This window comes from Bos indicus x Bos taurus, chromosome 6 (genome assembly GCF_003369695.1).
Source record: "Bos indicus x Bos taurus breed Angus x Brahman F1 hybrid chromosome 6, Bos_hybrid_MaternalHap_v2.0, whole genome shotgun sequence".
NCBI lineage: Eukaryota > Metazoa > Chordata > Mammalia > Artiodactyla > Bovidae > Bos > Bos indicus x Bos taurus.
Window position 1 is genome coordinate 61,582,977 of NC_040081.1, and position 26,373 is coordinate 61,609,349.

The 26,373-nt window shown below is 37.7% G+C and overlaps 1 protein-coding gene across 5 annotated transcripts in view; it reads right to left on the reverse strand.

Moving 5' to 3' along the window:
• Positions 1–26,373, reverse strand: part of ATP8A1 (ATPase phospholipid transporting 8A1) — a 239,355-nt gene that overhangs the window by 179,667 nt on the left and 33,315 nt on the right. For all 5 annotated transcript variants that reach the window (XM_027544396.1, XM_027544393.1, XM_027544391.1 and 2 more), the window contains exons 3-6: positions 25,791–25,890; positions 24,274–24,372; positions 18,428–18,473; positions 3,743–3,783 (exon numbers count right to left, since the gene is read on the reverse strand). In XM_027544396.1, the coding sequence (XP_027400197.1) occupies positions 3,743–3,783; positions 18,428–18,473; positions 24,274–24,372; positions 25,791–25,890 (286 nt within the window). The remainder of the gene's footprint in view (positions 1–3,742; positions 3,784–18,427; positions 18,474–24,273; positions 24,373–25,790; positions 25,891–26,373) is intronic.

The window sequence follows — 26,373 nt, forward strand, 5'->3', positions numbered from 1 at the left end:
AAGACCTAGATTTCATGGTGGAAACTTCAGGCATGAAAGCAGCTGTATAGAGTGATTTTGCAGGGGCATATGGCCCACTACTTCATGCTTTTCTTTAAAGCCTGAAAAATATGTTGATTCTAAGATTCTTCACTTAATTTTTCTGCCTGCTACTATTTCAAAAACATGTGGACAGTCTCAACTGCATCTTAACTTTAAGAACTGATCTCTGTGGTAAGAGTAAAGAAGACAGCTGTTGACTTTCAAGAGTGGGGATGCAATGCCTTTTTCAGGGCTTTGTGACTGTAATATTTTCTTAGAAAACCAGATGCTGGCAATTTAACCTTGTGCAACAAAGAAAAGGCTTCCAAACAAAAGCTGGAGGGATAAACTGCGAGTGTTTGAGAGCTGAAATCTGCCCATCTATGAATGACAAGGTGGACACTGCAAATTTGTAGGTCCTCTGAGAAACATTAAAAAGCAACCGCAGTAGCCACACACTCAGAAAGGCCAAGAAAAAAAGAACCCTGAACTTAAAGCCCATTTGCATTAAAGTTTATCATATTACGCTGGCAAATGGATCAGACTCTTGGTTTTGCTTTATTGATTTTATTTTTAATTGCACAAAATATCACATAAGCTAAAGAAAACACTTGCCTTCCAATCTGGCTAACACAACAGCCAGCCTGTTTTCACATCAGTTCCTTTAGTGTTCAATAAATCATTTCTACGTCACCAGCATCTTGGTGTACACCATCCCATTCCTTTTGCCTCTGATTCTTCTATGACACAGTGACTCTATTGTGAGCCTACTGCTTAGCAGATATATTCAGTAAGTATTTGCTGAGCGATGCTATAAAATTTTTCTGTGTGTTGCCACAATATTTGAAATTACAGCTTTTACTTGTCACAAAATATACCAGAGTATACAATGTCATAATTTATTTATAAAATGCTTTCACTATTTCTGGATATCCATATATTGTTAACTTTTTGCTATTATAAATAATGTTAAATGATAATATTTTCTTGGGATAAATTCCCAGAAATGTTCTTTTTCTTTTTTCATGGTTGTCAATATGAAGACCTAAATTGCTAAATCTACAATATTATGTGAATAAAAGACTTCATACAAATTCTGAAATATAAAAATTTCTCCTTGATAGCAAATGAGACCTCAATATTGTTTAAATTTGCAACTTGTATTATTAGGTTGAATATTATACTGAGTCTGGTTGCTTATTATATATTTCTTGTTAGCTTTTGCCAACTTTTATTTCCTATCTAGATAACAACAATTTCAATCTTTTGTAATATTTGGTGCAAATATTTCCATAATTTCTCTGTTTATTTGTGTGTTGCATACTAGATTCAAATTTTATGTAATCAAATTCCATAAATCCTTGAGATGTTGATCTTGTTCTTCTCCAAATATTAAGATTTTTCATTCTATGTTTTGCAAAAATAATATTTTAACATTTTCTTCTAGTCAATTGAAATTTATTTTAGCCTAGGCTATGATTTAGACATAAATCGTACTATTCTTGAAACTGCTAATCTGTGGTCCCGACATGATTTATTAAATAATCCTTTTATGGGTGACTTTCCCCCCCTTTTATTAAATATTAAATAGGCTTTAGTTCAAGGCATTCTTTTTTTTGGTTTTATGCTATTCATCAAAGTATATATGTGCAACAGATCCACACTATTTTAATAACTTTTCATTTTATTTACATTTAATCCTTGCACACTGTTAATTTTCCAAAATAGTCTTCTATTTTCTCAACTATTTGTTTTTGAAGTTACAGTGAATAACTTAGTAAACTCTTGAGGAAAAAGGAATGATAATTTCCCTGAGGTTATGATATATCATTACTTTTGAAGAAGTGGGGCTTTGTTTTTCTAGGAATATGACACATTTGCCTATTTATGTGAAACTTTAACACTTAAAGTTTCAAGGTTTTCTTTACAGCAGTCATATATATATTTCAAGTTTATTTGTAAGCATCCCACATGCTACTAGGAATGAGATGTCTTTTTTCATTGTATTTTTCTAAATTGTTATTGCTAAAAAAAAGTCATGTCAATTTCTGAATATTTATCTTGAATTCATCACTGAGCCAACTTTTATTAACTCTAATTAGCTAAGTGCCTACTTCCAGCTATTAAGTAACATCAGTAACATTTTGGCTGGATGACTTTTTGCAACATGTTAAATTCTACCCCTCTGTTTCTCAAAGTGGGATATCAAGGGAAGGTGTGGCACTGAACTGCAAGACAACTGAGAATGCTATTAATCATGGGCTGGTAAATTAATTTTCTGTCCATGAAAAATTGGAAAAGTTAAAATAATCTACTCAGTCTTGGAATAATGACTGTCCAATAGGAAAATAAAACATTGAAATGAATTAAAATTAATTTTAGGGTGAGGTAGTGGATGGTTATCTCCTGACTTTACAACTAATTTATTTTCTAAGCAAGCACTCGAGGTAAGAAGAAATTGTTATCAATTTCTTTGGATATGCATTTATGTTAATTACCCTGACAATCCTAGTAAATGAAATATATTTATATTAAGAATCAATTATCATACTTGACTACATCCTACTTGCCTTCTCTCTAGTGTTTACATTCATAAGTACTATACAAGAGCATAAAGGAAACTTCTTTTGAAACAGTAAATTGAGCTTTTTTGTTTTTTCTATCTTGTGCCTCTGAAAAAGAGGCAACTGCCACAGAAATAAGGAAAGAACAAAGTATTTTCCTCTTTGTTACTTTCATGTCAAAAGCCAAAGACAGGGAGAGTAATGACTTTTCAAATATCCAGAAAAGGAGATGTCAATCTTTATTCCGGCCACTGACTTAAAATTGAAATGCAATGAGTTCAGAGGGCTTCCTGTTACCCGGGAGGACACAGGTGACTGTGAGTGTCACAGGCAGAATCAAGGGCATGGCCTTTAACTGGGAAAGGCTGGGGCGCAAATAAACTCAGGGTACTTACACACCTGTTGTCCTCGCAATATCAGAGCACAAGCTCCCTGGGTGGAGTGGCCTTGTTCTGAAAAGTCTCTTACAAAGTTAGGAAGGTTATTCCCTTGCGGATGACTGGAGGTTAAATGGTCTTCCAGAACTAAAGGAGAACTAACAGTCATAGCTTACCTTTTGAAACTGGGGTCTGAAAAGCATACAAACATTTGGATAACACTTGCTAAACTGTGACTCAACTCATTAACTGTCGTGTTAGAGGTCCTATGAGCAAATTAACTTCTTGATGTTATGGAACTGATTTCCAGCTAGTTAGAAGATGATATTTAGTTAGCAAGACTTTAAAAAAAAACGAATTAGTAATATGTTAATGTGATTAGCCACAATAAATGAATTTGAAGTAAGATATACAAATGTGAACTATCAGAATCTAATTTTTGTTTTACTTGGACAGTAGATGAGTAAAGCAAAAAAATTACAACACAAAACAGTCCATGGTTAAATGAAATCTATGAAAACAGTACTCAAAATATACTATGAAAGAAACAAAAAGTTCTAAATATAACTTTAAGATAGTAGTCTTTCTAATATATTGCAGAATTATTAACCGGAAATGACTAAGTGAAGAAGATTCCATGTGTGTTTACATTACTTACTAAACAGCTTTCACATCAGTGGAATCCTCGACATTTGCTTATATCATACACAAAAATTACATCTGCTAGAGTACACCTCTATGCATGTCTCCTCCTGTAACAAAATAAAAACCAGTGCATACCTTTTCCCAGTGCACAATTTCCCAAGCACCATTTCTCAAAACTGGAAAGAGAAAAGGTGATAGTTTTAAGAATGTTTTTATTACTCATCAAAAGCCTACCTCTGATGAAATGATCATTTTTAAATGAATAGCTTCAAATAAATGAACTGGTAACAATTTTTACAGGTTTAAAAACTAATTGTGACAGCAAAGATACATAAAATTATACAAAGAAACAACCAATGTACATTTTATATCTCACAGTAAAATATTACTAACAAGGTACTCTTTCGCCAAGGGCTTTCTTTAGCACATGAAGAATTACAGGGCTTGGCTGGAGGAGAAAGCCACAAAAATGTTTGAAAAAGGGAGTGACAAGCTTAAAACATTTCAGAAGCCAGAACAGTAGCAATGCTAAAAAAACAAAAATCAAAAAAAGATTTACAAGTTTATTTGTAAGCATCCCATATGCCACTAGGAATGAGATCTCTTTTTTCATTTTAAGATAGAAGGAATGGATTTCAAACTAGGTAGTAAAAATTTAATACATAAACCAGTAGATTAAAAAAAAATCTGTACTTTTAGCTTTAAAATAATGGAAAATAGCAAATATTTGTATATTTGGTTTACTGAGAAGAAACAAAAGAAGAGGGCTACAATTAAATTATGATTGAGGGGTTGAAATTTCTCAGAGTTTTATTACTGGTTTGCAACAGTAAAGTTAACTCGGTTTACTTTTCTTTTATTCCTACAATGCATCTGTGGCATAATACTGAATATACCCATAGACAATAACAGATAAAACAGAAAAGAGAATAAAGTGAAGTAGATAGCACAGCATGGAGTTAAGAAAAAGAGTAAGTCAAGGTCAGTCAACAAATTATCCTTACAGTAAATTCCATGAGGGCAAAGCTAACATTTGCTTTGTTTAATACAATATTCTCTGGAAACAGTACAGTCCTGGTGCTAAGTAGCTGCTGGGTAAATATTTGCAAGATGAATAACTTAAAGACACGAAAACATTAGATTCAGTTTCTTTTGATGTTAGAAGCGATGAAGGCTGAACCTTCTTAAGTAAATCACAATGATAATCTCTAAAATGTGCAATAGCAAACCTAACATTAATTACATACTCACAGATCTGAAAACAAGTGCTATCATATAAAATATTCTAATCTAAATATAATCTTTTAGTGTTTCAAAATTTCCTGAACCCAGGGACTATGTCTTATTCATTTATCTCTAGCACTTCGCAGCATTCCTGGCATGTAAGACACTCCAGTGTGAAATGGATGAGTAAGTGCAAGGAGGAGTATCTTACAGTGAATTCTGGTGAATCAACTTCATTAATTTAAATAATTCCAAGATGAAGAGCTAACACTAAAGAATTTCCAGTAACTATGAGGAGTATCTATCTTACAGTGAATTTTGGTTAACCAACTTGATTAATAATTCCAAGATGAAGAGCTAACACTAAAGAATTTCCAGTAACTATGAGGAGTATCTATCTTACAGTGAATTTTGGTTAACCAACTTGATTAATTTAAATAATTCCAAGATGAAGAGCTAACACTAAAGAATTTCCAGTAACTATATGAATAAGTTTAAGTTTCAGTGTTTACAGCTGGGGGTGAAGGATCTGAGCCCAGCATCTAAAACTGATCCCTACGCCCTAAACACAAGACTCTAATGCCTGCAGAGTTCACCCACACTGGTGGCGCTAGTGGTAAAGAACCCTTCTGCCAATGCAGGAGACATAAGGGACACAGGTTTGATCCCTGGGTCAGGTAGATGCCCTGGAGGTGGGAATGGAAACCCACTCCAGTATTCTTGCCTGGAGAATCCCACGGACAGAGAAGACTGGCGGGCTACAGTTCACAGGGTTGCAAAGACCTGGACATGACTGAAGTGATTTAGTACTATTCCACCAGTAAAACTGCCCCTAGAGTACAAGGGGCTCAGAGCACAATGCTTAAGAGAAAAAAGTCCTGGGTTTAGATGCCATCTCCATCGGTGTCAAGCAATATCTTCCTCAAAATCAGTTGTTACAAAGAATAAACAAATGAGAGCATTTTGCCGGCAATCACAGTGGCTACAATATTAAGTAGTCAACAAGGAGCGCTGGAAGAGTGCGGTTCAAATGTACATCCCTGAATGATGGGGCTAAAATCTGCAATAGATTTAAATTAGAAAAAGAATCCTGTTCAATAGCACTGTTGTCATTTATTTTCTTCTAATCCCATCTCACATAAGTAAACATTTTCCCACTGCAATACCCCACTGTTTAAAAACCAGCATCCAGTATTTTTAAAATTAAGAGGCTTGACATGAAAATGAAGACTTCAGGCTCATCTAGAAGCCCGGTCAATTCCTGCACTGTGACCTGCGGCTGGGACAGCAGGGGTCCCCACTTTCGATGAGGCGCACCACTCCATCACCATGCTTGTTTGTGGTTTCCCACTGCCGGACATACAGCCGACTTCCCTTATTTAGGAGACCTGCCTGGCTCACACATACGAGGTTTTTCTCTCCTTCACTGAGGTATAACTTACAACCAGCTATATAGACCTTATGTGTTTTGTTCAATGAGTTTTAAAAAACTGTAAACATCTGTGAATCCACTACTTAGAACAAGATATAGAACTCCAGAAAGACTCCTTGTACGCCTTTACCATCCATCCATCCTCCCATCCGCAGAGGCAAATATAAATTATTCACCATAAGTTAGTTTTGCATGTCACATGCAATGAACCACATAATATTTTTGTATTGAAGTTTCAAACAGTGTATCTGAGATTCTGTTTAAAAAAGTTTATTTCCACCATTAAATTGACATGGTACTACGGGAGACTGATTTTTGGATTCTGTATTTATGCCACTGATCAATTTACACATTTTTCATACCAATATATACCAGGCCTTGATCACTGTAACTCTACAGTAAGTTCTGAATTTAGGTAGTCTTCCTACATTGTTCTTTTCCAATATTGTTTGGCTATTTTGAGTTCTTTGCATTTCCATGTAAATTTTAAAACTGAATTGTCAATTCTGAAAAACAAAACAAAACAAAACCTCTAAACCCTCTTAAGAATTTGATTTGGGGCTCAAGTGTTTCAATTCATTGCAAGCCTGGACAAGCTATACCTTTCTATTAATTTATGTCTTCATAAATTTTCTCCAGTATGTTTTTGTATTTTACAGTGCATGGGTCTTTTATTAGATTTACTTCTTGATATTTGATGACTTGTTTCCTTATACTGTAAGTTGTCTTTTTTTTACTACATTTTCCAATTAGTCATTGGTGGTATACAGAAATGCATTAAACTTTCATACAATGACCCTGTCACCATTAATTTTGTTAAATTCACTTATTAGTTCTGGTAGGACTTTTTTCTGTTTGTTTCATAGCAATACTTTCTAAGAAAATTAATTTCAGTTTGTTAACAATGCTGTATTATGTTTGGCAGTTTTATTGTCCTCATATGCCTCATTGTTCATCTTATTTGTAAGCTTATGCTCGTATGAGAAAAAAAAAATTTCTTCCCCTAGACTCCAAGATCTGGGACTCAGGAACGTTCTCTTTCCATTCACTGCTGTATTCCCAGTGTTTCCATGCAGCAGCACAAAGGTGCTCAGTCAGTACTCACTGGATGGAAAGTGGATGCATTGATGTTCTTATGTGTTTGGGGTCACATAAAGCCATAGTAGTAGATTTACTAAAGATACAACCCTGCTCCCTAGTAGATTTCCTGTTAAAAATATACACACAATGTTTAAAAAACAGCTGCAGAGGAAAACACTTTGGCATCTCCTGAAAAGGTTAGGCACAGAGCTATCATGAGATACAGAAATTTCACACCTAAGTGTACATCCAAGAACTGAAAACATATTCATACAAGAACTTGTGCACAACTGTTCACCATATCATTGTTCACAATAAGGAGAAGGTGGAAACAACCCAAATGCCCATCCACCAATGAATGGTTAAACAAGAGGGGTATATCCACACAACGGAATGTTATTCAGTCATATAAAAGGAATGGAGTGCTGATACACGTGACAACTGGATGACTCCTGAAGATAAGCCAGACACAAAAGGCTACATATTGTATGGTCCCCTTTATGTAAAAGCCCAGAATAGAGAAATCCATATAGATAGAAAGGAGATTAGTGGTTGTCAGAGGCTCTTGGAAGAGGCAATGGGGACTGACTGTTTATATGTCTGGGGTTTCTTTTTGAGGTGATGAAAATACTCTGGAATCAGATAGTGGTGATGGATGCATAATGCTGTGAATATATTAAAAACACTGAACTGTACACTTGAAAATAATGAATTTTACAGTATATGAATTATAATTCAATAACGAACAGCTACATAAAATGATGCCAATGAACTATTTAAACATTTGCTTAAAATAACCTTCTCAGCTTCAGAAGTTCCTAAATGATTCCAACGCGAGCAGCTGGAAATGGTTATGCAACCAGTAGATGCACTAATGCTCCTGTGTGTTTGGGACAGGAACGTCCTCTGATGTCAGCTTTGCGCCACCCTTTCCAGCTCTGGAACTTAACTAACCCTCCTTGAAATGGTGCCACTTGGAAGAGGTATGTCAGTTCACATCCAAAAATAGCTCTGAACCACTCCACTGGGTTCCCCTTACAGGCTGGAAGAGTCACAACAGGCTAACCAAACTCAGTAGACCATGCCAGGGAGTCTGCTCCACCAGGGAGGTTAGAAGTATGGCCACTTTCATGGAAACCTGGAAAACCATCTGAATCTGCTTCAGTTCTCCATCCCCCCCCAATACTCATCCCCTTCAACCTTGCTTGGATGGTTTCTCCATGCACATTCGAGCCCATCTACATCCTCGACCCCCCTACCTGACCCTTCTGCAGCACCCTCCCCCTATAAACCAGCCAGTTCTACCATCTCATAGGGAATGCCTGCCTCCACCAGAACAGTACATCCATCTAGCCTCTTCTCTCCTCCTCTCCATCCAAGTGTTTCCTCTCTATTCATCACTGGAGTCACACTGTAAAATATGTCTTACTACAAAAACTGACATGCCTAAGAAACTTTTAAATACATATTCAGCCAATAATGTTTTCTACCAAACTACAGAATCGATGTATTACTATCCAAGCCAACAGGAGTTATATAAAACGAAAAGCTGAATGTCTCTCCTCATCTCATGCCACTTTCTCAAGGTAAGGAATGCTAACTGATTCATCCTCATACTTTCCTCTAGACAAGCATAGACACATGCATGTTTATTTTCTTTCTTTTCAGAAAATGTATTTCTCTGCAACCTGGTTTTCCACTTAACATATACTTTCAGGACAAAGCATGGAGACAGTCTATTTTTTGAAAAATAATCCCTGTATCTTTGCATCTGTTACAAATGGATAGATAATTTGAACAGACTCACAAGACTCCACAGGGTGCATTCAAGAAAAGTTTTAATCAAACTAGAGGATGTGGTACAGCTGGAAAAGGAGTGGTAGCTTAAAAGCCCAGGCAAGTACCAGGAGCCCAAAAAGCTTCTAGGCACAGCCCTCCAGGGTTTTTCCTCATTCACCGAGGACATGGATTTAAACTCCATGATATGGAGGATAAATCTTAACTTCAGGGAAGCCTGGGAAGATGTTTCCAGGGGATCTTTTATACCCCCTCATCAATTAGACAAGTCAGATTATGTTACAGGTTAAACCAGGTAAGTTACAACTCAGTTAAACTTCCACTCGTCTACATCCTTAAACCCAGCAGAGAAGCAAGTTTTGGGTGCCCCAGGGAGTTTCAAACCCTACAAAGCACCTTATAATTCACCAATTAGTCCATCTTGTCCTTCTCTTGGCCAAGTTTCAGCATCACAATTCCAGGTGTGCCTGAGATCAGCATAGAGCTATTTCAGACCAGCTGTGAAACAACTCTTTCACACAACAGCTATATCATAGTGTATTCAACCATCCTCCTCTCAATGGAAACTCTGACTTCTGCTTTTTCTGCCACCTCAAACAACACTGAAATATATTTACATGATTGTATCCTATAGGAGAAGATTCCCAAAGGAGCACCGCTGTCTCTAGGGTATTTATGTTCGTACTTTTATCAGATACAACCAGATTCATTCCTACTGCAATCTATACCATCATTAGCAATATATAAAGTCCCACTGACAATAAACTTAGACAAGCACAAATTGTTATCAGTCCTTTGAATTTTGTCAATCTGATAAGTATTTGGCATTTATTCTGAAAGTTACAGTGGACTGGATTAATACAAGTGTAAATTACCTTAATGTCCTACACTGACTTAGAATTCTAAGTAGGTAGAGAAACACATCTTTGGATGTAGTACAGAACCTGGGTACTCAACAAGTGGTCCCCAGATCTGCATCATCAGCATCACCTGGAGGCTTTTTAGACCCTGGGATGTTTCTACCCTTTCTATATTTTACCCCCAATTTCATTTGTTCTTGCATACAGAACTGGAACACAGAAATAAAGGCTGGATGCACAGTTTCTTCAAACTTGAGGCTAGACCCATTTTAGGATATAGAGAACAACACAGAATTCTGGTGCAGTTAAAAATCACAGCTCACAATATAGAAAAGGTTTCTGTACAATTTAAGGCTTGAATACTGGCTGAGTATAAAGGTCAGTCACAATTCATTACTGTCTTTACTTCTGAACTGGTTCTTAAAATCCAACCACAGAACAATGAAAATAAACCATATCACATGTATAGACTGGTGACTGAAACAGCAGCCTAGTTATTTTTAATCACTGACCTCCTTTGACCCAGCTCTAGCCAGGTTTAGAGGAAGCAAGAAGTGACGCTGGGTCCTTTGCTGAGCTTTCAGCTTTCTTGAGCCCAAAGTAAACTTACTTCATAACCCTAGAGAAGGTGAGTCGTGGAGATGACCAGTGATGCCTGGTGAAGGGGACTGTGAACAAGCTGGAACAGAATTATGCCAATGGCCTGTCTCATGATGCTACAACAACTCATTCTTTTCAATGCAAACCTCTTCCACCTCTCAGTAGTTCCCCAAACATACCTGCTATAATTTCCACATGGGCTAATTAGTCTGACAATATGCATGGCAGAGCTCAGATTTTAAACAAACACCTCAAATGTCACCTGTTTTTACTGAGCAGGATGCTACTTAACAGTTTTTGTTGTAATGGGCTGTCTTTTGTGAAATGAAAACATTCTGTTACAGTCCCTTGGAAATTCCCTAATCAAAGGCTCTGGAGAAGGTTCGATGCACGATACTGGATGCTTGGGGCTGGTGCACTGGGATGACCCAGAGGGATGGTATGGGGAGGGAGGAGGGTTCAGGATGGGGAACACATGTATACCTGTGGCGGATTCATTTCGATATTTGGCAAAATCAATACAATATTGTAAAGTTTAAAAAAAAAAAAAAAAGGCTCTGGAGAAACTGTCAGTCTTTCAGGACTTGATGAACATAAGGTACAAGTGCTGACTCACCTGGGAGAGAAGCCATTACTGCAGCCATCTAACTGGTCTACCACGAGGACTGTTAGAGAAAGAGTCACTGGGGTATCGTGGGGTGCCTGCTATTCCTGGGCAATCAAGCCACTTCTTGAAGCAGGTAACAAAAGGCAAGTTATCCAAGGGGACAATGGGCACTACCACTGTCACATAAAACAGAGAAACCACTGCAAAGACAGCATGCTGCAACTCCTATACGGGAGTTACCACTGAAGAGGAGCTTTAATGCACTGAGAAGGGTAAGAGTGCTGCTGAGCTTACGGTTTTGAACTGGGCAGAGAAGGAAAACCAACATAGACAAATTAAAGCATCAATTCATTCACTACGTAGACCCTTACTTACAAAGATAACCTGAAGGCCAAAACCTCTTGTGGCACAAACTGGCAAATGCACAAAAGTCTCCTGCATAAACTTCCCCAGAAAGGTCAAGTTAAGCAACAACCTGCTTGGGGTGTACTGACACAAAGGGCAAAGGGAACTTTTTGAGTTCCACTCTTGTCCGTATTCTTTTTAGAGATTTTCAACTAATTAATATTACTTTTATCAACTTGCTTATAGATAAGGAAAAAGTAGAAACAGTGGCAGATTTTATTCTCTTGGGCTCCAAAATCACTGCAGAGGGTGACAGCAGCCATTAAATTTAAAGACACGTGCTCCTTGGAAGAAAAGCTATGAGAAACCTAGACAGCATATTAAAAAGCAAAGACATCACTTTGCTCACAAAGTCTGAATAGTTAAAGCTATGGTTTTTCCAGTAGTCATGTATGGATGTGAGAGCTGGACCATAAAGAAGGCTGAGAGCCAAAGAACTGATGCTTTCAAACTGTGGTGCTGGAGAAGACTCTTGGGAGTCCCTTGGACAGTAAAGAGATCAAATCAGTCAATCCTAAAGGAAATCAACCGTGAATATTCATTGGAAGGACTGAAGCTGAAGCCAAAGTTCTAATACTTTGGCCACCTGATGTGGAGAACTAACTCATCGGAACCTCCTTTGCTCAAAATGTTTTCCCCAATCCTGCCTAGAGTCATGAATCATTTGCATTTTCCTTCCCATAACTGAGAAATTCCTTGAAAGAAAAATCTCCCTTCACTGCTTTGCCAATGATTCATTACAACCTTCCCTGCAGCCAGGCTTTGGTTCTCAGGGACTCCCCGGTTACTCTCCAGTTTAGAACTAGAACTCCAGGTAAGAACTGTGACTTTTTATTTTTTTAACTCAAGTATATCTGACTTACAATACTGCATTAGTTTCAGGTGTACAGTACAGTGATTCAGGTTTTTTTTTTTTTCCAGATTATATTTCATTATATGTTACTATAAGATATTGACTGTAATTCCCTGTGCTACACAGTAAATTCTTGTTGTTTATCTATCTTAGGACTTCTTAAATGCTCATTTTAGTGGGTATCACTGTCCCAGTCCTCTATTAATTCAGCAGCACTTGGTGTTTGATGGGGCTTCCCCTCCGGTGGCAAGTCCAGTTGGACTTATCCATTGTGTATTTCCCTTTGACTTCTCATCAACACCGCCCTATTCCTCTTCCCTAATCAATGAAAATTCAGTCTCCTTTTGTGTCTCACCCCACACCTCCCCATACAGCTGTCACCCTCTTTGTTCAAAAGTATGACTGGGAACCTAGCCATCCCTTTCATAATTCTCTTTAAGTTTTTCATTCTGGTTTTCAAAAGCCTCCAAATTATTATCCTATCTGGTCTCCCCATTCCTGTCTCCACTGCTCCCAGTCATGTATCCTATGCAATAGTCAAAAGAGATTACATTCAGCCCTGCCCACTGCCATTTCCTTGGGTTCTGCATCTGAGACTCACTCTGTCATTTTGTATAAGGGACTGGAGCATTGGATGTGGTATCCGTGGGGGTCCTGGAACCAATCCCCAATGGATACTGAAGGACAACTCTACTTGCTATTCCCAGAATATACCTCACGCCTCCCCATTTTCTCCTGGATCAGCCCTGCAACCATCCCAACAGCTCTGCTTACTGAAAGGCCCCTTGTCTTTATGAACCTTGCACGTGACATTTCTAAATCTCCACCTCTTTCATTTGGCCTTTATTAGTTTTTCTATCTTGTATTATAATACCAGTGAGCATCTTACCTTCCCTACCATATTCTAATTTCCTGTAGGGCAGGCACAAAGCCTGATTTCTTTCTGCATTTTCTGCACTGGGTCTTACACAAGGTAGATATTCAGTAAGACCCACTGAAGTGAAATAATAAATAGTCTAACCTGGAGTCACACCTGTTTTTCTCCTTTATCTATGGCCCTCAATTTCCTCAGTGGGTTTTTTGTTTCTTGGTGTGCAACTTTTATTTCTGGGACAAATGAAAGCCAATCTAGGGCTGTACTTTCTCCTAAATAAATACATCCTTTTCAACCAGAGCTTCTGTTGAAAATATCTAACAAGTTCAATTTATGAAATCCTAAAATGTTTAAATTTTAATTTGAAGATATTAATAATCTTAGAGGTATCTGAAAACATTCTTTGTAAAATAGTGCTCAATTTTTAAGTCCAAATTTTAAGCTCATGGAAACAATATCATCTTTGAACTATTTATAGGTAACTTATGTACACACAGCAGAGTACAGGTCCAGACTTATGGATGGATCAGACATGCAGATGCCTCCAGCGAGACGAAAAAGCTGCACACTGGCTTTTTGAATAAGCCAGGAAAATGGTGCTATTTTAAATCCCTTAGCACATAGTTGAACTCAACCAGATGGACTTAGCCCTGGTAGTAGGTCACCACAGCCTTAACAACCTAAAACAAATTCAACCCACAAAAACTCAATGTCTTTTTCATAAAGGACTTTAAAGATGAAATCGCTTCCAGTAGGAGATAAGCAACTATGTGCCCTGCAGGGACGTAGCCTGCTAGGGGTTATCAGCTGCCACCTGCTCAACTCCACTACCGAAGAGGCAGATGTGGCTCCAGGGAAGAATGAAGCAGCTGGAGATGAGATCTATTATTTTTAGCTATGTGCCTAGTTAAAAAGAAATTGCTGTTGTCTTTTTCTCCATTAAATTAAAATAAAGCAAAACTGCTTTATTAAAGATTTGTTCTAATCCAATAGCTATCAATACCTACTAATAAAATGAGGTATGAAAACAAACTAACAGCAGTAATGGTGACCCTCATTCAACAGCAGCATCCAGTCAGGTGACTGATGGGCTGATACCAGATGTCACAGGCATCTCCCAGACATTCCCGCCTGCAGGATGTATGCATACCACCCTTCAGGGAAGATATCCAAACCTGGGATTTTAAAAAAGCAAAATCTACTTCCATAAGAGGCTTATTTCATTTTAATTTTTTAGATCTCCATCCCTTCCCAGGCCTCTTGATTGTGATTTTATGTGAAACTGTCATTCCTCTTGAAATACTGGCATGCCAGCTACAGTAGTTTCCCACAAAAAAAAAATAAAAGCATATGCTTACAGTTTAAAAAGAGAACTGGCTCAACCACCAGAGCAAATTCATATGGGGAACTGGTTTTAACATACATATTATGATGATAATTACAAATGTATCATTTACAAATTTCTGCAGCACTAAATTTGGCCAAGAAAATCCAATTAAGGATCTACAATGAGAGACTGGCTCCCAAGTGTATGTAAACACATGGAATAGGGTACGTCGAGTACTGCGAGTTCAAATACTGAGGAAGAAATCAGAGAAAACAAAGGTAAGTGTAGATGTCGGGGAAACTGGGGCATCCCGAATATGGCAGTGCTCTGGGGCTTTGGGCAATGGAAGTGGTACGTGGAAACGGAGCTGTGTTCACAGGAGACTGAGCAGAGTAAAATAATGACGTAATGACTTCAACAGACAAAGTAAAGAGACAGCAAGAACTGCCACCAGAGTAGTTTTTCATCAGTGCCTGCAAAACAGTCTGGGACACAGAGCTTTGAAAATACGGCTTTCCACTTAGCTCACAGCCTAGATAATGAATTTTCAAGGAGGCTCCTTTCATTCCTAGTTTCTTCTTGGTTCCGTATGGGTACTGAAGTATCTAAAGAGAGAGTGGCTCCTTTACTCACACAGAGCACCTGTTAAGGATGGGCCCCTGGGCTAGAGATGCGGGGACACAAAGATGAAGAAGACCTGCCCTCCGCAGAATCTAGAATTTAATCCCTGCTTGAGTTCATTCACTGGTGAAAATGAGGCATCAGACATGTATCAGTCCACAGTTAAATGGCTAAAAATGTGGTAAGTGAAATCATGGGTTTGTGTTTCTGAAGTCACTAGGGAATGACAGAGGGAAATAGTCACCTCTGTTGCCTCAATGTAAAATAAGGAGAGAAAATATTCATTTTGCTAAGAATATATAAAGATTAATATTTGAATCTGAGGGAAAGATGTCTTATATACTACATGGTCTTGGTAAACACTGAGAAAATGAAATTAAAGTTAAATACTTCAAATGTCTGTCAAAAATTATCTATAAAAAATAACTCCCTTCCCACTCCTACACCCATTCCTGCCTTTCAACTCAGGAAAGCAAATCGAATTTCAGTCTGGCCTAATAACAGATGGCTTTCATATAAAGTAATCTGAGTCCTCTGACAACAAGCGGTATCCTACTCAAACGTTTCTGTTAACTCTGATCAATTTCAAAATCAAAGATGACCAATATTCAAACTGGGCAAAGAAAAAAAAAGGATACAATTCTCTTAGCAAATATTCAAGTCAAATTAAAGACCATAATTTCTTGGATATGGGCTTTCCAAGTATTCTGCTGACTTAAAATGGTTTTTATATGTAAGCCCTGAGTACATGCTAAGTCGCTTCAGCTGTGTCTGACTCTTTGCAACCCTATGGACTGTAGCCTGCCAGGCTCCTCCGTCCATTCTCCAAGCAAGAATACTGGAGTGGGTTGCCAGGCCCTACTCCAAGGGAATCTTCTTGATCCAGGGATCAAACCCACGTCTCTTATGTCTCCTGCATTGCAGGTGGGTTCTTTACCACTAGCACCGCCTGGGAAGCCCATATGTAAGCCTTAATATTTTCTTTTTGACATGAAGAGGCTACTATAGAAGCCTTTCCTCTCACTTTTAACCTACAGAGCTAATCCTGTTAATCCAGAATGAATAGGTGAAACAAGAATGATAACTAAGACAGAGTATTCTTCCTGATTAGTAGGCAAAAGGGAATTTTTTTGGTAGTAGGCAAGTACCTGGAAAATCAGAGAACTGATTAGTACAGGGTGTGGTAGCCTAGAGTAGCAGCTATGATGGCTACTCTCCAACTGTACAATGTTGAATTCTTGGGCCAAGGCTTGAAAATAATTAACTGCTAGTCCCTGAGATTATGACCCCTCTGCCATAGGATACATTAAGCACTGGAAAAAAAAGTTAAATATTTCTGATTTAAAAGCTGTTGCTGAACTTTCTGAGTAACAGGAAAACAAATGCAAAAACTGCACATTGCAAAAAATACCCATACCTGAAACATTTGAGCTTTTCCCCTTTTCAGTATCTATGGCTGTCCTCTGCTGACTATACTCCTAGAGTAGCTTAATCCTCAGGCTTCTAACAGCCCCCTATTGAATGACATTCTGCTCTCCAACTTTAATCTGCATATTTATCTTTTCTCTTTTTGGCTTGTAAACTTTCTCCAGCTACTCAGTATATATAAGAAAAGTTGGAATCCCCTGGCTTGGCACTCAAGGCCCTGTAAATTTAACCTACTTTTCTCAATATGTTGGCCACCTGATGAGAAGAGCCAACTCACTGGAAAAGACCCTGATGATTAGAAAGACTGAAGGGAAGAGGAGAAGGGGATGGCAGAGGATGACATGGTTAGACAGCATCACCAACTCAATGGACGAGAATTTGAGTGAACTCCAAGAGAGAGTGGAGAATCAGACAGGATTTAATGACTGAACAACAACAACAACCTTTCCGATCATGTCTTTGCTTTCCTTTGCCATGAATGTTCTTTCTCCATCTGGCCCTCTAGCAGTGGTTCCACAAAGCAACCCAACGGCTGTCTTCATCTCTATTCAGAAAACGTCTCTTCTTCCTTCCTCAGGCAGCACAACAGGCAATATATGCCCTTCCCAAGTGCCTCTGTTTATCCAAACTTTTCGCCAAATTCAAAACCTAGCTCAAGTTACCCCACAATTCTCTCTCCTGCTTTTGAATCCGTAAAGCATTTGACACAGAAATCATTACTTGTTACAAAAATCTAGGGATCACGTAATGCGAACCCTTCATTTTCCACACAAGATCACTTTTCACCTTTACAGAGTTCCCATCTTATAGTTTTTCATGTGTCCGATAATAAGTATAATCTCAATAAATGTTTAATTTCTTAGGTAATGCTTTAATAAATGTACCATCTTCAAATGCATCAACTATCAGCAGATAATTCCTTTGGTAGAAGGTGGTGAGAAGAGAAATGAGGCATTTTGACAGAAATCCACAAAAATCATAGCTGTATAAAAATATTTTTAATTACCAGCTAATTTTGGCAGACATGGCTGATCCTCACCACAACAAGGAACTTCAGAGAGAGATGATATTCTCAGATGGGGAAAGCTCAGGGATGGGGTAAGATGTCTGTTTCATATGCCCCTGGGTATTTTTTTTTTTTTTAATTGAAAGCAACAGTGATCTATTTGCTTGTGTTAAAGGTCATCTGGGTTTCAACTCTATCAAAATGAGACCCACAGTACAGAGCCATATCAGCATGCCATGTGCTTCCCAGAAGCTGGCTTGGTTCTACTTATTTCTGAAGCATTTATCACCTGTAAGTACAGGATAACTCAAAGTGCTTCCAACATGCCTTGTAGCCAAGTAACATCACACCTGACTATTTTCTATAAATCTTATCTAGAGTAACATCTATAGATCTCACACACACACACACATTTTGTAGCATTTAACACTGATAAAACAACTGCAGATTTTATGGACAGTACTTGTGAATACATTGCTATGAGGCACTTAATGTATTAAAAACTTTACATTTCAAAAATATTACATTACCCCTGTAAATCACTCTAAGGTGAACACTTAAATAAGTGTCATGCTAATAAACACTCCAAAACAAAACTTAAGAGATACACAGTGTTCTCAGTTGAATTATATTTAATCGAAGTGATTGGTAGATATCACCATGAGTGTTTTTGACAGATATGAGAAACAAAATGTAAAATTCCTACCTTGTGTCTGCTTCTTGTTTACTGCATTATCAGCTTTATGTCGTTTCTAAAGTTTAAAAGCAAAAACAAAAACTGTGAAAAAGTGGATGAGATTAACAAAACAAGATAGCACCTGTAACAAAAGTCAGATTTTTTTCCTTTAAACTTATGTTTCTCAAGGCTTTTATCCTTTCACACCCGTATCAATTTTATAAGTAAGCCCAGAGTATGGTGATGGGAACAATCAGAGTACGTGGGGATTTGAAAATGGAAAGTGCAATCCATAGCATCTTTATTCCCTTTCTAGGAGTACAGGTGTGTGGCCTCAACAAGACCTTACATTATTGCACAGGTAAGATTAAAATTTTAATGTATTAGAAAAGACAGAGCTAAAAGACTGATTTAGACTTTTGCTTAAATAACTTACTTAAAAGGAAGAGTGCCCAGGAGAATTATCTGTAATAACTACCATTGAACAATGATACCAAAATATTTTCAGTTTCTCATGAAATTCATTATCTAATTAGGCTAAGCACATCCTCTGTAATTTAATGACGTGCCAATGTCTGTCAACAACGAGAACCAACACATCTACCATTGGCACAACACTGCTTCTACCCACTGGTCCCAACAGCCCCTCCCCCACCTTCAGAAGTCACTGAATCTCATGTTCTTTCCTCCCAAAGCACAAATAAATTGAGCATTAAACAAGCGAGTTAGTCTACATCTAGGTGGGTGAATCTGAAGAGCTGCCAAAGCCAAGACTGTATAGCAGTAAGAGAAAAGGAGGGTCAGAGGAAAGGTGAGAATCTGAGTGGTCAGGGGGCTAACTTCTCTACAGTTCAACTAGAGGCTTTCCAGGGCTTCTGTCTAAACTTACAGCACTGAGTATAACACAGCTGCCTCTGCTGACACTGCAGGAGTGTTAAGCGTAACTGATTCTGAGCTCAAATATTCTATCATATAAAGCCCAACAGTCAGGTTTAGCTACACATATTTGATCACAAGGTGGGTTGGCATGAATGCAAAACAAATGAGTTAAGAAGAAACATGGTTTTTGGACTCACAGGGCACAAATGAAAACATTTTTCCAGACAAAAGCCTGGGCCTGTAGATGAGCACTCCTAGACCCAGCAATGCTCACGAGGAGCAGCATAATAGCTGGTAGTGTGAGCTCAGTTCATCCAAACAATCAGCCACTGAACTGCGCAAAATGCAAATGGGGCATTCAGAACGCCTCTGCGGAAGGCTTGCTGAAAAGAATTCTTGCCACATCCACATGTGGGAACACACTACAATTCTCTCCCATAATAAAACACTTGCTAATAAGTGTCATAATGCAGACTTTAAATAGACAAGTTATTGCTTCCAAAAGTAAGCACATGATTTGACAGCAAAGGTTTGCAAATAAATTTTTAAAGTTCTGTTTACTTTACAGCATCAGTGGAGAATATTTTATGATTGATAAAACTCTAAACTACTTACTCTTTTTTTTCTTTGTTAAAAAAAAAATCTTGGAAAATTAGGAAGCAACCCAAAATAAATTTTGGCCCAAAATAATAGTCCAAGGGAAATTTAGGTATTTGAAGGTGGTGCCAATATTTTCAAAACAACGCACATCTATGACAGACAATAGTTAGATTTCCAACTGAGGGAGACAAATAAAAGCTAATTAATGAAACATTCAACTTAAACTGGAAATTTAATCTTAGTGAAACTTAAGGAGATCCTGAATATTACTTTCCATCTGCAGAGAATTCTTATACATGAGCCTCTCCTTCCTCAACCTTCCTACCACACAATAAATTAGGTTACTTGTTGAGACGTTGTTGTGTTGAATATACATAAGGATCCAACCCAGATAGATTCTAATCATATTACTACAAAAAGAAAGCATCTTTGTTTCCAAAGAAGATCCTTATTCCTTTTAAAACTTATATAGTTTGGAAGAAATGTATATAGCTATTCCTTAAATTAAAATACCTCTATTGAGTTGTAATCAGAATTCATTTACTATCATTGAGAACTAGTGAATGATTTACTATTATCAATATTTGATTGACAGTGCTCCAGTAAACTGTACTGTATAAACTGCATCATGAAATTTACGGTACTTAAGTGTGCAGTGCTGACCACCCCTTCATTCTGGGAACCCTTCCTTCTCAAGGCATGTCTTCAGACATCAAGCCCAGGCGTTCTACTTGCACCTTGGCCCTTTCTTCTTCAGCTCTCAGTGACGGATTTCCTCAACGCTTACTCCCTGCCTTCTCTGCTTCTCACTCAATACTCTCTCAGCTCATTTATAATTTCAGTGATAATCATCATCAAACATACCAGTCAAGACTCTCATCTGAGCTCCAGAAGGTTACATTCAGTGGCCTTCTTGGCAGTTTCCTTTGATAGTCTTAAATGCATCTCAAACTATGTCTAAAGGGCAATCTCTGATTTTATCCCCCAAGACCTGCTACTTGTCTCAGACATGGAACCATATAGCAGCCACTTACACAAACCAGGAACTTGAGATTCGTAAGTACTTTCTCTCCTTTTCATTCCCATGCAATCTATTTCTTCATAGAATAAATGTTGGCAAAGCACTGTGTCAGATCCCGTTACTACTGCTGATATGGCAATGAGCAAAAGACAAAAACTCTTGCTCTCAGGGAACTTACACACTAGTGGTTGGAGATGAAGCAGTAATAAGATAAGCAGGATATGTAGAATGTCAGATGGTAATATCTTGTCAATTTTATTCTTAAATATATATTGAATTCATTTTTCTATATTTCTTTATCTTTACGACACCACTTAATCTAAGATACTTGGTTTTCATACCAACTATTACCAAAAGTGTTAATTTTAATTGCCAGTCATTTCCAACTCCTTGGGAACCCATCAACTGAAGCCTGCCAGGCTTCTCCATCCATGGAGTTTTCCAGGCAAGAATGCTGGAGTGCACAGCCATTCCCTTCTCCAGGGGATCTTCCGGACCCAGGAATTGAACTGGGGTCTCTTGCATGGCAGGTGAATTCTTTATCAGCTGAGCTACCAGGGAAGCCCAATATCTAGTTCTCCTCTGTCTTCATGGGCAGGGCTTACCTGGTGGCTCAGCGTTAAAGAATCCACCTACAATGCAGAACATGCGGGTTTGAGATGTGGGTTGGATCCCTGAGTTTGGAAGATCCTCTGGAAGAGGAAATGGCAACCCACTGCAGTATTCTTGCTTGAAAAATCCCATGGACAGAGGAGCCTGGTGGGCTAGTCCGTGGAGTCTCAAAAGTCAAAAATGACTTACCGACTAAACAACCACAAATACCTATGGACACTGAGATTACAGCTCCCTTTTGTATATTCTAATGTCGTGCTGTAAGCAGATGGGATATGTACCGTTTCTAGGCCAAAATGTACAAGAAGTGAGGCCCTCTGTTCTCTCTCCTCCTCTGCTCTGGTGACCACTGATATCCCCCAAAGCAGAGCCCTGATTCAGCTGCATTCCTAAGTGGCTACATGAACAGTGGACTTCCCTCCCTGCCTTCCTCCTGGACAAAAACGCGCAGTGTCTTCGAGTACATAAAAAATTAACTTATGTTAAAGACACTGACATTTGGGACATGATTTATCACTGCAGCAAAAGTTTAACACATCCGAATACAAATCCTAATGAATAATGCCTGGCATCTAAGCACTGCTTCATACATTTTTGCTGAATGAATGAACAAATGAATGTATTAATAATTACTGATAAAGATACTCTGTCCAACTATCTAGACTATTATTTTATTGCTTTTCCTTCTCTAGAAAGTAACATTTCAATCTTCCTATTACTTTACAGGTTGATATAAATGTATTAAACCACTCCTCCAGAATATTTTTAGTCAATTTCTTAAAAATGTTTTTACTGGAGAACTACTTCACATGGTGCTCTTATTGCCCACAAAACTATTACACCCTTCAGGAATTGCCTGGGTAGCTGCTTCTCAAGAGTACCCAATTATTACGCTATGCCAATAAGAGTTCTGTTAAAAACAAGCAGATTTCTTGCCTACCATTTTATTTACCATATATTTTCATAGAAAAGGATACTAGAAACAATAGCTAGAGAACTTGCAGTTTTTCTAGAGAAAGGAGGGGAAGAAAAAAGGAAAAGCAGCTTATAACAGTGATTATAAGGCAGAACTCGCTGGAACCAAACTGTCTGATTTCTGACAGTCTCAGTTATTAGCCCTGTGACCCTGAGCAAGTTACCTTACCCCTCTGTGCCTCCTCTCCCTAATCTATAAAATGGGGATAATAGCAGTAATCTTTTGAAGGTTGTTATGTCTGTAGTGTGTGCTCAGTCATGCTAGACTCTTTGTGATCCCCTGGACCATCACCTGCCAGGCTCCTCTGTCCATGGCATTCTTCAGGCAAGAATACTGGAGTGGATTGCCATTTCCTCCTCCAGCAGATCTTCCCAACTCAGGGACTGAACCTACCTCTCCTCCATCTCCCTGAAGCTAAATAAATGTTATTATTATTGCTGGTGACTCACCACACTAAAACAGAGGAAGCGCATAGGACTGGATGGAATTCAGATTTTAACAGTTTCTTGCACAAGTTACATGCCCTCTCTAAGCTTCGGCTTTTTGAACTTTAAAATGAAGCTAAAATCTAGCTTTCAAAGTCACTGAAGGAAATTAAATGAAAAAAAAATGCAAAAACAACAGCACAATACCTAGCAAATAAGAGGTACTCAATGAAAAATAGGCTAAACAGAGGAAGAAAGGGGAATGCAAAAGGCAAAGAAAGACAACTGTTTTAAAGACCAATTCTCAAGGACCGCCAAGTGCAAGTCAAGGAGTGTGTCTGCGCAGAGTGATACAGGCAAGAAAAGAGGCTCATGAATTTTCAGTTAGTGGTCCCAGTAAGTAAGCCATTTTCAACTAGAGATTATGATGGTTTATACACAGGTGCATGCACACATACAACCTAGATACTTGGGTGAGGCTGATGATCTCTGTGGTCAGTTGACCCATTTCTAATTGGCCTAACAATGCTACAGCTCATGTGTTCTTCATGAGATCCCAATTTGATTCTTTACAAAATAATATCAATATTTGTACAACTTTACATTGGAGCTTTCTAAAGAATGTCTCAGTCTTTCCTCATCTTACCATCTGACTTGCCTAAGGCTTGACAGATGGTCATTTCAGACAGCCAATGTATTTAAAGGGCATAGAAAAAAAATACTAGCTTCCTCAACTAAAGTAGCTAAAATAATGGTGAAACAGAGGAAAAAGAAAAGCCTAATTTTATTTTGGGCAACTTATTTTATCAAGGGGAAACTGACTGACTTCCCCTTTTCTTTACTACTACAGAATAATAAAAATAGCAAATTTGCTGTTACTTTCCTTTAATAAAATAAAAGGAAACAGAACTAGTAAAAAAAAAAAATGAAAAAGAATCAAAGGTGTTTAATGAGGTGAAAACTACGGAAAATGGAAAAATAAAAAAATAAAAAAATTTTTTTACCTTATATAACTTGGAGGTTATGGTGTTTTAACTTGAAATAACCTTCAAATTGAAACTGAGCATACTGGAAAATAATGTTCAAATACAGTTTTCTCTCTAAGCTAATTACTACATTCAAATTAATTTATTTCATCACAAAGGCACAAACTTAAGAGATCACTGTAACAAGCATTCTGTAATATTAATCCTATAGAAATCAAGAGGAATTAACTCCAGGAATGGGAGCATTATCTTAAACACTTTTAAGATGAATATTTTAAACAGCCTGTATCAAGAATAAAACAACTTAGAAAGAAATTGCTATTTTAAAATATGTACATAAAATAACAGTGTTACATTTATGAAAAAAAAGTACTTACAATATCTTCTATTATCTCTTTGATAGCTGCCACAGCCAAAATAAATAAGAGAGGAACCAGTGTTGTATAGCGACCTGTTGGTGATACATCAGGTATTTGCTATTTGAAGGAAAAAAATAAATAAAAATGGAAGAGAAATTCAGTAAAACTAGCAAGTTTATAATACATTTGAAAACAACAAAATCTTAATGCTTCTTAAAATATGCTTCATCGATTTTACCAACTTGGTGGACTAACACCAGGTGAGGCAATTTGCTCGAATCTGTAAGCAGCTGGAAGAGAGTATACTAGTTTCATGGAAGCAGTCATATGTAGGACTAACACCTACTAAGGGGGACTGGTTAACTAAATTACAGCACATGCATTCAATATTCAGTTCAGTTCAGTTGCTCAGTCCTGTCCAACTCTTTGCGACCCCATGAATTGCAGCACGCCAGGCCTCCCTGTCCATCACCAACTCCTGGAGTTCACCCAAACTCATGTGCATCGAGTTGGTGATGCCATCCAGTCATCTCATCCTCTGTCGTCCCCTTCTCCTCCTGTCCCCAATCCCTCCCAGCATCAGGGTCTTTTCCAGTGAGTCAACTCTTTGCATGAGGTGGCCAAAGTACTGGAGTTTCAGCCTCAGCATCAGTCCTTCCAATGAACACCCAGGACTGGTCTCCTTTAGGATGGATGGGATGGATCTCCTTGCAGCACAAGGGACTTGCAAGAGTCTTCTCCAATTAGGTTGGCCAAAAAGTTTGTTCGGATTTTTCCCTAACACCTTATGGAAAACCCTGAATGAACTTTTTGACCAAGCCAATAAAATTTCATAAAGCATTAAAAATGGTATTTTAGAAATACAATGAATTATATGGGAAAAAATATCCATACATTACTATATGGGTAAGCAGATAATAAAACAGATATACTTTATGATCCCCCTTTTATAAGTCAATTAACAATGCTTGGGATAGAAAAAAAAAAAGACCAGAAGGATACACACTCAAATTTTAAGAGAGTAGCTGTGTTTTCCTGGTGATGAAATAATAGAGGTTCTATTTTTTTCTTTATGCTTTGTTGTATTTTCTTACTCTTTTTACATGAACATATAGTACTTTTTAATAAAACAAATCTTTCTTTCTGATTACAACTAACCCAAGTTCAAAACAAAAAAAAGCTTTAAAATGGTAACTTTTGCATTCTAAAGTTCATAATTGACAATACTGCTGTTCCTAAAATAAATTACTATTTTAAGAAAAAATCCTATCCCTCTTCACCATCCAAAATGAAAAGTCCCTGCCATATTACTTTACTTCACTTTAAAATAAGCTGATGACAATGAATCAAAAGGCTTGAAGAGGTAGCAGCAGTATTCTAACCTGGCTTACAGCAGGAGCCAGAAATGCCCACCCAAACCAGCTTATCTCTCTGCATTTAGATAAGCTTCAGAAGACTGGTCATGGGCTTAAGAAACACATTTATTAATATCTGAACACATTATTCTGAGCTAAGGTTTTACAACATGACTTTACCTGGAGCAGTGCAATAAAGAGAAAAAATGAATTAGCGGCTCTTCTGAACTGAGAGTAGAGAAATCTTGGAAGGAATGTGATTATGTTGTATTTTGCAGTGCTAGAAAACAAAAATGAAAAGTAGCATAAAACTTAATTACTCCACAAATAGCACTCATATTTATAAAATTCTATTATCACCATATAAAAAATTAGATGATGAACAACAGCCCTTTGTTTTAAACCAGAAGACTACTGCAAATGGTCAGTAACCTCAATGAAAAGGAGTGAAAGTGTAATAAGAAAGAATCTTTTGTTTTCAATTACAATATTACAAGTTAATCACTAAAGGGATGTTTCCTACAAACTTAAATGATGCATAATAGCCCATCTCTTTGAACACTGCCTACTAGGTAATGAGCACTAAGCTAAAATACCTTTGTTTAGCTCACAGGAAACATCCTGACCACGCCCACTTGTAAATGCCTGCAAGAAGAAATTAACACATTGTCTCTGAGGATGATGGGAACCAGGAAGTATCTGACTTAACTCCCTCCACTTTCGGTATAAAAGCCGCCTGAATTCTAACTCAGGCAAGAGGGTT